This window comes from Chlorocebus sabaeus, chromosome 1 (assembly GCF_047675955.1).
Source record: "Chlorocebus sabaeus isolate Y175 chromosome 1, mChlSab1.0.hap1, whole genome shotgun sequence".
Taxonomy (NCBI): domain Eukaryota; kingdom Metazoa; phylum Chordata; class Mammalia; order Primates; family Cercopithecidae; genus Chlorocebus; species Chlorocebus sabaeus.
The window spans coordinates 54,372,424-54,386,221 of record NC_132904.1 but is presented as its reverse complement, the minus strand read 5'-3'; the positions used below and the strand labels follow the sequence as shown (position 1 = coordinate 54,386,221).

The 13,798-nt window shown below is 52.0% G+C and overlaps 1 protein-coding gene across 11 annotated transcripts in view; it reads left to right on the top strand.

Moving 5' to 3' along the window:
- AMPD3 (adenosine monophosphate deaminase 3) overlaps positions 1-13,798 on the top strand; it is a 57,684-nt gene that overhangs the window by 38,393 nt on the left and 5,493 nt on the right. For 9 of the 11 annotated variants that reach the window (XM_073018350.1, XM_008006975.3, XM_073018356.1 and 6 more), the window contains 7 exons: positions 3,963-4,157; positions 5,513-5,644; positions 6,286-6,449; positions 7,531-7,657; positions 10,807-10,970; positions 12,146-12,266; positions 13,399-13,572. In XM_073018350.1, coding sequence (XP_072874451.1) covers positions 3,963-4,157; positions 5,513-5,644; positions 6,286-6,449; positions 7,531-7,657; positions 10,807-10,970; positions 12,146-12,266; positions 13,399-13,572 — 1,077 coding nt within the window. Of the gene's footprint in view, positions 1-3,962; positions 4,158-5,512; positions 5,645-6,285; positions 6,450-7,530; positions 7,658-10,806; positions 10,971-12,145; positions 12,267-13,398; positions 13,573-13,798 lie in introns of those variants that run through there. The other 2 variants (XM_073018366.1, XM_008007008.3) reach the window with 2 other exon arrangements.

Genomic DNA, 13,798 nt, shown 5'->3' with positions numbered 1-13,798 from the left:
CTGTGCTGGCACTGACACTGTTTGCTTCTAAGGTGGGGCCCCCGTGGGTGTTCCTGGGTCTACCAACTGCTCTCTGGTCACAACATGAGAAAGAGTCCTGGCGTGGGGCTAGGGTAACAAATCAGAGCCTATCCCCAGGGTTCTCCTGCAGTCTTGGGGTTAATGTTTTCTCTGGACAGAGACAACCTTGATACCTATGACACAGTGGCCTGTTCTTAGGCACACTGTCAGTCCATAAACATGGGTGCAGGGCTGCTATGAGCCAGGCCTGTGCCCGCCCCTGGGTACTGCCTACCTGATAGCACTCTCTTTTTTTGGTTTTTTTGAGATGAAGTTTTGCTCTTGTCGCTGGAGTGCAGTGGTGCAATCTCGGCTCACTGCAACCTCCGCCTCCTGGGTTCAAGCGATTCTCCTGCCTCAGCCTCCCAAGTAGCTGGGATTATAGGTGCCTGGCACCACGCCTGGCTAATTTTTGTATTTTTAGTAGAAATGGGGTTTTGCCATATTGCCCAGGCTGGTCCCGAACTCCTAGCCTCAGGTGATCTGCCTGCCTTGGCCTCCCAAAGTGCTGAGATTACAGGCATGAGCCACCACACTTGGCCTTGATAGCACTCTCATAGCCTCTACTATGGGGAGGAGAGCTGCTTTCTAAAATCCAGAATGGGCTGGATGGTGGCCTCCATCTGTCTAAAGTGCTGTTGGTGTCCCAGGGGCAGAACAGGGCTGTGGTCTGAGGCAGGAGCTGTGACGTGGCCATGGATCTGTGTGGGTGGTGTCTGTGGAGGGACCCGTCACATTGCAGCAGGTGAAGGGCTGAGATACCCCGAGGCCCAGCCAGCAGGACTGTGTGACTGAGACACTTGTTTTCTATGCGGAAGCAAGATAGAAGGGCTGAGTGTGTTTGCTGCTTGGGAATTGGGTAGAAATAGGTGATGTCTACTGTGGTTTAAGTGTCATATTAAGAATAGCAAATAGGTTTTATCTTCTTTACTAAATCTGACCAATTAGGGGTAGTTACCAGAGGCCACTCCTAAAGCTTAGTGAAAAGAGTGCTGTCCTCGATTATCAGTGCCTGCCATGGGTATGGAAATGGTCAGTGTTGGCTTAGATCCTAGGTTTGGAAACTCTGCTCTTTGTTTACATCTGAATCTTAGGTGAACATGGGGAATGCACTTAGATCCTCTGGTGAATTGAAAACACTGACCTCCAATGACCTTCAATTATTTTGTTCCTAAAATAATCACCCTTGAGATTCTGAAGTTTGGATGGGGTGCTTCCTGGATTGTCCAGTTGTTTTCCTCATTTATCTTGTGACTCATGGGGGTAAGCATAGGCTGACCCTCCTGTGGTGTGTCATTGGTAAACTAGAGAACAGGATCAGAAAGCCCAGAATCCGCTGAGTCATGCTGAGTTCGTTGCACCAAGCTGTGTCCAGCTGAGCTGAGCCAGGCTGACCTTCTCTTGTGCATCCCACGTGAGCCCAGCCTCATCTCTGAGGAGCCTGGATTTTGGGGATGTTTTAGTTTTCTGCTTTGTTTTGTTTCCCCAATGTCCAGTGGTCTGTCTTTCTGGTAAGAATGGCAAGATTAATGGCAGGAAGGACCCTGATGAATGAGGGCTGTGGCTAATGACATGGGCTGGCTGGCATAATGCTCACAGAGGTCCAGTGGATCAAATATCTGATTTGGCATGACTTGGAGATGCTCAGCCAGCCATGGACAGCATTCCCTGCCCTGAGGTCAGCCGCCTCCTCACCCCAGCCCAGGCTGAGCGCCCAGTCGGCCGCAACAGTAGCTCCAGAGTGTGGTCTAATGGCTGTCAGCAGCCTGGCCTGTGAGGCTGCTGTCATCCTCCCCGGGAGCTCCTGTAGGTCCCTTGGGCTCAGGGAGGGGGAGCCAGTTTGCCCACAGTGACTTCAGGCCATCCCTCAACTTAGCTGGGGCTTCATTTCTCAGGGCTTATGGCTGTCCTGTGAGTGAAGCACAGTGAAAAGGGCGAGTGGGGATGAGGGATGGGGAGATGGGTAGGATCCAGGTAATATTAGCAGAGCCCTCATCCTAAGATTAATGAAGAGGGTTCAGTAACAGAAACAAATTACATTTAAAAAATCCCTTCTAGCTTCTGTGTATGGAGAATGAATTGAACCAGAGCACAAGAAAAAGGAACAAGACCAGTTAGGAGGTCACTGTGAATTCAGGCCTGAGAACATGCAGGCTTGAACTCCCGTGGTGGCAGTGGGGTTGGAGAATATTGTATGGATTTGACATCCATTTGGAAGGCAGAATTGATGAGACTCACTGAGGGAAGGGAGTAGTAGGAAAGCCAAGGATGACTCCCAGTTTTTCAGCGTGACCAACTGGATTCAGGACACTCCATTTCCTAGGATTCCAAAATCTGGGAGATAATCATCAGGCTTGGGCTGGGGTCAGAGATGAAGAGTCCACTTTTGGATATATTAAGTTTGAACTGCCTTTGGATTATCCAGATAGAGGTGTCAAGTAGGCAGTAGTATGTACAGTTCTGGAGCTTTTGGCTGGTGACATAAATTTGGGAACTGGTATAAGTAAAATAATTAAATACACAGAAATGGAACAGATCACCTTTGGAGAGAGTTTATAGTGAGAGGACAAGAGAGCCCAGGACCAGGCATCAAGAAATTCCATTATTAAGAGGTCTGGTAGTGAGGATGAGCTGACTAAGGAGGCTGAAAAGGAGAGGACAGAGATGCAAGGGGTCAGTCTGGTATCACAGGACTTAGCACGATATAGAGGACATATTTCGAGATCTTGCTGGGCTCCTTCCGCAAAGGTGCCTTCTGCAAAAAACTGCCTTTCCCTGCAATGTGGGGAGAAGTCTAAGCTGACTGTTCATTTCCATTTTTTAGGATTTACTCTAAGATCTTTGGCCTTGGGCCCCATGGCTTGAGTCCATATGTTGGCTTAGGGTCACTAGAGTGGCTTCCAGTAGAGTGGCTTCTTCTTGGGACTTGGATGCCCTGGAGTTTGGGTGAGGTGTAACTAGTCAAGGAAGGGTATGTTTCGGGGGTTGGCCTCTAGTATCTGTTCTCATTCTTTCCTACTTGGAGGTTTGCTTTGGGAATGCTCTGAGGGTTCTGAGAGGGATCAATGGGAAGAGTGGGATTTGATGGGCCCTCAGAGTTATCACTGAAACCATGAGAACCTGCCACACCTCTTAATTTGTTCATTCATTCATCCATTGGTTCGACTTTGTACTAGGCTCTCGGGTAGGTGCTGAAGACTTAGAGGCATCAAACATGGCCTTTGTCCTTGAGGAGCTCCCAGTCTAGTGAAAGAGTAGACACACAGACATTAGAGTGATCAGGAGGGTCTGCACAGCAATGGGATGCCTGTGCCAGGTTTTGAGGTTGGGCAAGCGAAAGAACATTCAGTTGTGCTTGGAGGAACAAGGTTGGCTCCCAAATGGAGGAGGTTGTGGGAAATTTCTAGGTGGATGAGATGGTGGAGAGAAAGTAGGGCATTCCAGACTGAAGAAACACATAGGCAAAGTGATACAGTGTACTGTACTCGGTGTCTTGTGTGCCCGTAAGTGGTTTGTCACGGCTGTAGCACAGAATGGGGCAGTGGCAAGGCGAGAGTTAAGGCTTGAAATAAGCCTTGAATCCCAGGCCAAGGCACTTGGGCTGTATCTTGAGGCTGATGGGCCCACAGGTCGTTTGTTGACTGGGGAATGGCCTGATCCAATCTGCATTTTAAAAAGATTTCCTGGTGCTGTAAGGAGGTGGAATGGGCAGCAAGGCTGAAAGGGAGGGATGCCGGTTTGGAAGTCTGAGGAGAAATGCGGAGTGGGATCCAGGCATTGGTGGGGCCGCCCCGATGGCCCATGAGGTGCTGGGGTTCTGTGCACATTAAGGGTTGGATGTCTTAACTCTTGTTGCTGGGGGAGGTGGCCTGACTCAGGGCCTGGTGGGTGCTGTGTTCCAGGTGGACACGCACATCCATGCGGCTGCCTGCATGAACCAAAAGCATCTGCTGCGCTTCATCAAGCACACGTACCAGACGGAGCCTGACAGGACTGTGGCGGAGAAGTGGGGCCAGAAGATCACCCTGCGGCAGGTGTTTGACAGCCTGCACATGGACCCCTACGACCTCACTGTGGACTCGCTGGATGTCCACGCGGTGAGTGAGCTTCCGCTCCAGTGCGGCCAGCAGACAGCAGCCCTGGCTGGGGACTCAGCCCCCTGGAAAGCCACCGTGATTGTGCTTGTGGGGAGGCGCTATGGAAGCAACTCTTTCTCTTCTATCTGACTAAGAGATCATGTGGCCTCAGAGAATAACAGGTCTGGGGCAGCCATAGGGCAGGGAGAGAGGGTGTGTGGCTTGGGGTCTGACAGGTCTAAGCACTAATCCCACTCCTGCCACTTAGGAGTTTTGTGCCCTTAGGCAACTCACAGAAGCTTTTATTTCCTTGCCTATAAAATGGTGACAGCCATGTGCCTTATTAACTTAAAAAAAAAATATTGAAACACTAAATGATAGTGTAACTGCTATGGAAAACAGTATGGTAGTTCCTAAGAAAGTTATGTATAGAATTACCTATGCCTCCGCAATTCATTTCTAGGTATATACCCAAAGAACTGAAAGCAGGAACTTGAACAGATACTCACATACCAATGTTCATAGCAGTATTATTCATAGCAGCCAACAGATAGAAACAGCCCGTGTTCATCAACAGATGAATGGGTAAACAAAATGTGGTATATCCATACCATGGAATATCATTCAGCCATAAGAAGGAGTAAAGTACTGATACATGCAACAACCATCAATGAACTTTTCAAAAGATTACACTAAATCGAAGCCAGACTCAAAAGGACAAATATCCTGTGATTCCACTGATATAAGGTACCTAGAATAGGCAAATTCATTGAAATAGAAAGGAGAATAGAAGTTACCAGGGGCAGGTGAGAGGAAGGCATGGGGAGTTAGTTTAGTGGGTATAGACTTTGGGATGATAAAAAAGTTCTGGAAATGGTTAGTGGTGATGGTTGCACACCAGTGTCAATGTACTTAAAGCCACTGGAACTGTACAGTTAAAAATGGTTGAAATGGTAAATGTTGTGTTGTGCATGCTTTATTAGAACAAAAAAATACCTTTGTTAAACAGAACATTGAATGATATAATATGGAGAAAGTGCTTTACAAAATGTGAGCAGTGATAGGGAATGCTCTATTATTCAGTGGTCCAGCCTCTCTGCTCACTAAGCCAGCCGTGTCCCAAGCTGAGCTGTGGTGACTTGCAGATGGGGCCCCTGCTGTTCCTTCACAGGGGGCCTTGCCAAAGGATCCCAAGCTGACCGAGTAAGGATCCATGGTCCTGGTTCCCAGGAGTTTCTAAGGTTTCATGCAAGAATTGACATAGAAGATGTCTTTCGATGTGGCCATACAGAAGGCCGTCTCGTAAAGGTCTAGAGAGGGGAATGTGCGTGGTGGCTGCAGAATGATGCGTCTGTTGGTGTGGTCTCCTCCCGCAGGGCCGGCAGACATTCCACCGCTTTGACAAGTTCAACTCCAAATACAACCCTGTGGGGGCCAGTGAGCTGCGTGACCTGTATTTGAAAACTGAAAACTATCTGGGAGGAGAGTACTTTGCTCGGATGGTCAAGGTAAGTGAACCCTCAGTCTCTCTAAGGCCTCTCAGGTGCCTGCCAACATCTGCCTTCAGAGAGTGGGGGCCCTGTGTGCCCCTGGCTCCTTTCCCTCCCTTTGTTCACCATCAGCTCAGGGAAGGGTGAGGTGCCCAGGTGCCCAGTGCTGTGGCCTTCAGAGTGTGGGGGCCCTGTGTGCCCCTGGCCCCTTCGCCTCCCTCTGTCCACCATCAACTCGGGCAAGGGTGAGGTGCCCAGGTGCCCAGTGCTGTGGCCTGGCTGTCTGCTCCAGGCAGTGCTGCATGTGCCAACTGCAGGGAAGAGGAGGGAAGGGTATCCACCTTGGACGAGCTCACAGCACCTGGCCTGGTTTTCCTATCTCTGCAGCATGAACCCGGCTGGGTGCAGATGAGCTCCGTGTGGAGATGCTTCTGCTGTGGCCTGGTTCTGCAGACCCAAGGCCTTCCTCCCGAGAGGGAGCTTCTGCTAAAGTGGAACAAGAGCTTACAGGAGCAGGCAGCCCTGGGGATTTAGATCAGTGCTTCCAGACTGGGAACAAGGTGGCTGGGGGAGCCACAGGACCCTGCTGGTGATGGAGAGTGAGGGTCTCCTATGTAGCTGGGATGCACTGGGGCTGACCCAAGCTCTTCTTATGCCAGGAGGTTGCCCGGGAGCTGGAGGAGAGCAAGTACCAGTACTCAGAGCCACGGCTCTCCATCTACGGCCGCAGTCCCGAGGAGTGGCCCAACCTGGCCCGCTGGTTCATCCAGCACAAGGTCTACTCTCCCAACATGCGCTGGATCATCCAGGTGCCCCGGATCTAGTAAGTCAGGTGGCCCCGCTGTCTGCCCTGTGCCCTACGGAGGTGATAGTCTGTCCCTCGTGGGCTGCTGAATCTGCACTCCTGAGGGGTAGGGCCTGTTCTGGTGCCAGCTTAGGCTTGTCCTTTCCAGGGATTTTTCCATAGAAGGAGTGATAAGCAAAGATGTCTGCATGATACTAGAACTCTTTTTTTTTTTTTTTTTTTTGAAGCAGAGTCTCACTCTGTCACCCAGGCTCTGAGTGTAGTGGTGTGATCTTGGCTCACTGCAACCTCCACCTCCCTGGTTCAAGCAATTCTTTGCCTCAGCCTCCCAAGTAGCAGGGGTTACAGACACCCGCCACTGCGTCTGGCTAATTTTTGTATTTTTAGTAGAGATGGGGTTTCACCATCTTGGCCAGGCTGGTCTTGAACTCCTGATCTCGTGATCCACCTGCTTCAGCTTCCCAAAATGCTGGGATTACAGGTGTGAGCCACCGCATCCAGCCGACACTAGAACTCTTGATCTTTGAAAAATATAGCAGTGCAAAAGCCTTGGGGGAACAACCATCCTCACGTTCTTCTCATTGTGGGTTGAGGATGAATTGTCCTTTTGGTGAGACCTGGAGTATGGGGAGAGCTGGTAGTGGTCTACATTGCTGGCCCTCTCCCTGGATGTCACTCAGATGACTGCTGTCCTCTCCAGGTGGCTGGCCAGGGTGGAGCCCATGGCTCCAGGATGGACTGGGGTATGTGGCTTAGGGAAACAGAGCTGAGTAACAGAATGTTTGGGTCACTGGGAGTTTGAGGACTCATATCTCAGCCTGTTGGTCAGCCAGAATGCCACCATCCCACTCCCAGTGGCTTCTGGCTTGAGAAAGTGCTCTGATGGGCGTGGGTAGGTGTGGAGCTTGCAAACCAAGGCAGAGTATTGCAGACATTGCTGGGAGAGGAGAGAGGAGGGATCTGTGTTCAGGCCACATCTGACTTGACTCTGGGTGTTTGATGGGGACACAGGGTGCCTGAGGAAGTGACTGGGGCTGTTCTCTGACAGGGCAGCGGGCTGTTGGATCCACCTGATAAGCGAGTCTTTGCTGTCCCCCAGTGACATATTTAGGTCAAAGAAGCTGCTGCCAAACTTTGGGAAGATGCTGGAGAACATCTTCCTGCCCCTTTTCGAGGCTACGATCAACCCCCAAGATCATCGAGAGCTTCACCTCTTCCTTAAATATGTAAGTGTGGATGGTGCCCCAGGCAGGGCTCATAGTGGCAGAGGCAGGAATGGATTTGCTGTGAGCTGGTCAGGTTTGCTCCCGCCCTTCACCGAGGTATCTCAGGTCCTGCCACCTGTGATCCAGGCATGGGGTCACCAGCCCCAAGAAGCTGGATTTCTAAAAAGTCCCCTTCCCCTCAGGGGCAGCTCTGGGAGTCGTGAGTGGCGGGGTGGGGGGGTCTTGGGGCAGGCCTTTCCAGAGAGGAAGGCAACAGTGGACAAAGACTGGGAACTCGGTTCCTGCCAGGTGGGGCTGGAAAGGCTGGATCTAGCCCCCGACAGCACCAAGCAGCAGCCTCAGGTTTTGTTTTTTTTTTGTTTGTTTTTTTTTGTTTGTTTTTTAGAAATGCAATCACTTTAATTCACCTGCTTTACCAGCAACAAAGGTCCTCACACCATGTGTGATTCAGTACAAACCCCCAAAATGTATTTGCTTTCCAGATTCAGTTAGTTGTAGGAGAAGGAGAGGAGCAGTCTGGGAGAGACTTAACCAGGGAGGGAGGGAGAGGGGGCGGGAGCCAGTCCCTCCCTCTGATGCCTGGCATCCAGGGGTTATCAGATGGTGATACAGGCCAGTGCCCGGTGATGGATGACTTTCTACAGGGAGAGGTGCAGGGGGGAGCCCGAGGGCTGGGGCACAGGGGAAGGATTGAGTCTGTGTGCCCAGAAAGTGATTGGACAAGCTGAGGGACATCATCGAATTTATGTTTTAGACAAACATATTCTGGCTGTTGTGTGGAGATGGCCCAGAAGAGAAGGTAGCTGGAGGTGGGGGCAAGGGTGAGAGTCAGGGGCCTGCCTGGGGACAGGAGGGGAGCTTGACCCACTGGAAACAGCTCACATGCGTGTGTGCTGCCTGGCCTGGTCAGACGCCACGATGTGATCTCACCTAAGCCTCACAATTACCCCATTACTATCACCATTTTGTTGTTAACAATAAGCAGAATTATTATGTGCTTGGTGTGTGTTGGACATGGTGTTAAGTGCTCTCCCTGGATTATCTCATTTAATCCTCGCCAAAGCCCTATGAAGTTGCTAGCTCCAATTGACACACAAGGAAATTAAACCAGATCATAAAGCTAAAAGTGGCAGAGCTGGAATGCGTGTCCAGGCAGGCTGACTCCAGCGATGTGCCCCGAACCCCTATTCTATGTTGCCTCCCAAGTGAGAACAGTGAGGTGCACAGCAGCTACCAGCTTGTGTCTCTGAGGTGTGGCAGTGCAGGGACTCTGCACAGAGTGTGGGGTTTGGTGAGAAGGGGTGGGTGTAGACCTGGCAGGACCTGGACAGAGACTGAAGGAGGCATTGGGGGGAGTCTAGGATGCCTCCCAGGTGCCTGGCTTTGCAGGAGCATGGCTGGCACACTGTTCAAAGGTTGCTGCCAGCAGTGGAAGAAGAGCAGGTGTGGGGAGGAGGAGGAGCAGGAGGAGGAGACAACGTATTTTGCGCCGGAGGCTGTGGGAGATGCAGTGGTGAGGCCCTGCTTCAGCTGGATAGAGCTCAGAAGAGAGGCTAAAGTTATCCCCATGTCAGGCCCCAGAAAGTTTGGGTAAAGTATGGGGCTAGTAAGCATAGAGCAGAGCTCACGGTCCTCCCTGGCCCCCCAAACCCATCTAGGGTGTGCTTAGGGTCATAGCAGGGACCCTGTCATTTCCTTTGACACACAGGGCTCTGTGACATGGAAGATTCTGGCCAAGACCCTCATGCTGCCTTGCTCCTCTAGGCCCTTGCTGCCCCCAGTAGGAACAGGAGAAGCCGGCAGACCTGGCTGGGGCCTGGGGCCTGGGCTGGGAGCCCCCCAGTTTGGGCCAGTTGTGGATTAAGGGGGACAGTCTCTTTCTCCCTTCTGCTATTCAGAGGCCCCTTTGCAAAGCACTGCCGTGGCCTGGTAGCAAGCCTCCCCTCTGCACTGAGAGCCCGCACGCTCCATGCATGTGGTCTTGGTGGGGGATGACCTCTGGGATCAGCCAGAAGGCTCCAGTGACTCGGGAGGGGCCCCCAGGGGTCTCAGCTAAGGTAGAACTGCAGTGGAAGGGTGGGGGTTTCCTGAGGCTACTCAGACCCATCTCAGAGGGCAGCTCCCAGTGGGGATCGGAGAGCAGAGCTGCCTCCCAGGAGCCACGGCTTAGCCCAGCAAGGACCCTCTTCTCTGTCTGTGAGGCAGCTGGGTGGTTTCTCCTGGGTTCACCTGGACATGCCCTAGGGTATCCTCCAACTACAGCCCCAAAGAGTGCAGACCCAGAGACCAGAACCAATTTTTTTTTTTTCAGACGGAGTCTTGCTCTGTCACCCAGTCTGGAATGCAGTGGTGCAATCTCGGCTCACTGCAACCTCCACCTCCTGGGTTCAAGCAATTCTTCTGCCTCAGCCTCCTAGTAGCTGGGATTACAGATGTGTGCCACCATGCCTGGCTAATTTTTGTGTTTTTTTTTAGTAGAGACTGGGTTTCACCATGTTGGGCAGGCTGGCCTTGAACTGCTGACCTTGTGATCTGCCTGCCTCAGCCTCCCAAAGTGCTGGGATTACAGGTGTGAGCCACCGTGCCTGGCTGAACCTGGTTTCTTGAGCGACTTTCTTACTTGCCTTGGCCCTGGTTTGCTCAACTGTAAAATGGGGCTGGCAGCCAAGCCCTCCCTCCCCGGTTGCTCTGAGTATGAATTAACTGATGTGAGTGAAGTGCTTCGAGCAGGGCCTGATGTGTGGTGTGTACTAGGACCCTTCCCCCTCACAGCTTGTCGCTGCTGCTGATGGCAGTGACTGCTGCTCCCTGCAGGCTGACCTCGGCACAGCAGAGGGGCAGGTGGTGGGCATGGCTGGCTCACCCTTCACCTGGCTTGGCAGTTTCCCCCACTGTCACCACCACCACACAGGGGCTTGGCACTCTCCTGTCTCACCTCCAGAGTACCTATGGATGCTCCGAAGGGGCAGAACTTGGTGTTGCACTCACTTTTCATCCCTGGGAAGAATGTGGCCTCAGCTAGGCTAAGGGGTCCCCAGCTGAGGTGTGAACCTGAGGGGCCCAGACCCCCAGGCCTCTGGCAGTTATGAGCCCCGGGAAGCTGAGCCAAGACTGAGTCCTTGGTGCTCAGGACCTCTCCTCCTGCCCAGGTGACGGGGTTCGACAGCGTGGATGATGAGTCCAAGCACAGTGATCACATGTTTTCTGACAAGAGCCCGAGTCCGGATGTCTGGACCAGCGAGCAGAACCCACCCTACAGCTACTACCTGTACTACATGTATGCCAACATCATGGTGCTCAACAACCTCCGCAGGTGCGTGAGGCCTGCCCTCGCACACGCTTGGGTTCATGTGTTAGCATGTGCACACATGCACACACTCATGCATGTGATCCTTGTGTCCATGTGCACCTGAACCAACACGCATGTCCATGTGCCCACATACCTCAAAACACACAGCACTTTCCAGCCTGCTCTGAGGCGTGTCTCCACACGCTCACACACATGCAGACATGCCCACCATAACACACATACCAGCACAGACATATGTCATGTACAGTATGCAGTGCAGCCACAGTCCACACGTGTCTACACGTTTATATGTACACACACCAGTGCACACTCCATGTGTACCTGTACATCCCTGAGATAACAGCAGCATAGGACATGCTATCACACACATGCACGTTCACTTACTGCCACACCAACAATATCCCCATGTGCATATTTTTGTTCAGCAAATCACTGGCATGCGATAGGCACTACCCTGGGCACTGGACAAATAACAGGGAAAAAAACAGACTAAATCCATGCACGTCCTTACAGGCAGAGGCTCCCACCAATATGCACACAGACGAGGCACATGTGGCCAGGAGTTAGCTACCTAGGGCAGCAGGACACCAAGCCATTCCCTTCCCTACAAGTCTTGCATCCCACGTTCCCCTGCTGGGCCCTGGGGCCTCTTCTAGCTCAGCCTACACTGGTGCTAGTTGGTGGGTGTGGAGGTTCTGAATGGGGTCCTGACTGAAAGAAATGGCCTGGCAGGGTGGAGGCCGTCCTGGGCTGAGCTTTTGGAGATGGGGGCTCTGGTTCTGGCTTTGCCACTGACCTGTTCAGTGGCATGGAACATAGACTTCACTCTCCGCGCCTTGGTTTGCTCATTTCCATAACACAGAGGTCAGACTCCATGGTTTCTCATGGCCTTCCCTGCCCTGGAGTTCTGCGAATGCGGGACACAAGGCCAGGAGAGGAAGACAGGAGAGTGGCTGGAGGGCACAGCAGGGTCCAGTAGAGGTGATGCTTCTTGGTTCTAAGGGGTCCTGGGGCCTGGGCCTCTGCATTTTAGGAGAGGTAGTTTCCAGGGTGCACTGGGTCAGCACAGCTGACTGTAGGTGGTCATTCCCCCTGGAGCTGACCCTGAGCTGAGGCTGCAGGCCCCAGGCAGAGCCAACTGGGGGGGCCTTCCTGATTCGGGGCCCCTTCTCTTACAGGGAGCGCGGCCTGAGCACGTTCCTGTTCCGGCCGCACTGTGGGGAGGCCGGCTCCATCACCCACCTGGTGTCTGCCTTCCTCACTGCTGACAACATTTCCCATGGGCTGCTCCTTAAGAAGGTAAACAGGCCACTTTCGGGAGCCTGCCCTGAGTGACTGCCCTGCCTTGGGCTTCTGGGAGGCTCAGCCAGTGAGGCCAGAAGGCTGGGCCCTCTTCTGGGCTGGGATGTCTGTCCTTATCTTGGTTTTATTTTTAATTATGAAAGTAATGTAATCAAACTCATCGAAATTTCGATTTTCCAAAAACTGGAGAAATGAAAAAAAGCCAGCCCTTATTGCTATTACTTTAATAGGAATAGCCATTATTAGCTTTTTAGTATATCTAATTTCCATCTTTTATCCACAGCATATTTTTAATGTGTTTATTATCATAATGAACACAGAATTTGGTTCCTGCCTTGTCCCTTACTGTTGTATGACAAGCATTTTTTGACGCTGCAACATAATGTCTATGCTTTTCCTTCCAAAGGCTGTTGTAGGATGAAGGGTCTGCCACTTTATCTGTAATTGACTCAGCCAGTCCACACTAGTTGGACACAGAGTCCATCCACCTTTTCACTGGTGTACCCTTGAGCTCTGTGCATGCATTCTTCTCCATATTTTGGATCACTTTCCACTGGCACGATGTTTGATCAAAATGCTCCCTTTCCCTGATCCTGGTGAGGTGTAACCATGGGTCACGTTTCTGGGTAGGGTGGGTGCTACAGTAGAAAACCACTCTATCCTGGGCAGGTCCGCCCTTCCCATCCCTCCAGGGATCATCTCCCGGGAGCTGGAGTGTTTATAGTCTCAACCTGGCTGTTTGCAGTCAAAGCAACAAAACAACTAAAGTGGGGCATCTTCTAGACTAGGTCCATGCCTAGAGGCAAGGAGCTGAAGGTATAGGCTGGAGTGGGCTGCCCTTCCTGCCCTGAGCCTTGCCTCCAGTTTGGAGCAAGAGTGAGCGCTTCCAAAAATAGGTAGAGGCACCAGGGAGGGCTGGCATGCAATGCAGGAACGAGATGAACAGTGGGGAAGAGGGAGAGTGGGTCTGAGTGTCCTTGCTTCCAGGAACTCGGGTTGAGGACTTGGGCAGACACTGTTCAGACCCCTGGTTTCCACTGGTGAATGCTTCTTCCCTCCCTTTCTCCCTTCTCTTTTCCCTTCTCCCCTCTCTGGCACTTGTCACATGAGTTTGGTGGTTCTTTTGCAGAGTCCGGTATTGCAGTATCTCTACTACCTTGCTCAGATCCCCATTGCTATGTCTCCTCTTAGCAATAACAGTTTGTTCCTCGAATATTCCAAGAACCCTCTGAGGGAATTCCTGCACAAGGGACTGCACGTTTCTCTTTCCACCGATGACCCTATGCAGTTCCACTACACAAAGGTGAGGACTTTGGGGTGAGGACAGTAGTGCCTCAGTAGGCACCAGTCCTAGCCTGTCTTCCCATTTTAGGGACCCGAGCCCTTGGCTCAGTTCTGCTTTTGGGGTGGGGTTGGTGGCCCAGTGAAGGCAAAAAGGAAGCCACTGTTGGGGGAAAATTTTGCCTTCCAGGAGCCCTTTCTTTGGGGTTCTTGAACCCTCAAAGGCACAATTTAGTATCTTTGCCTTC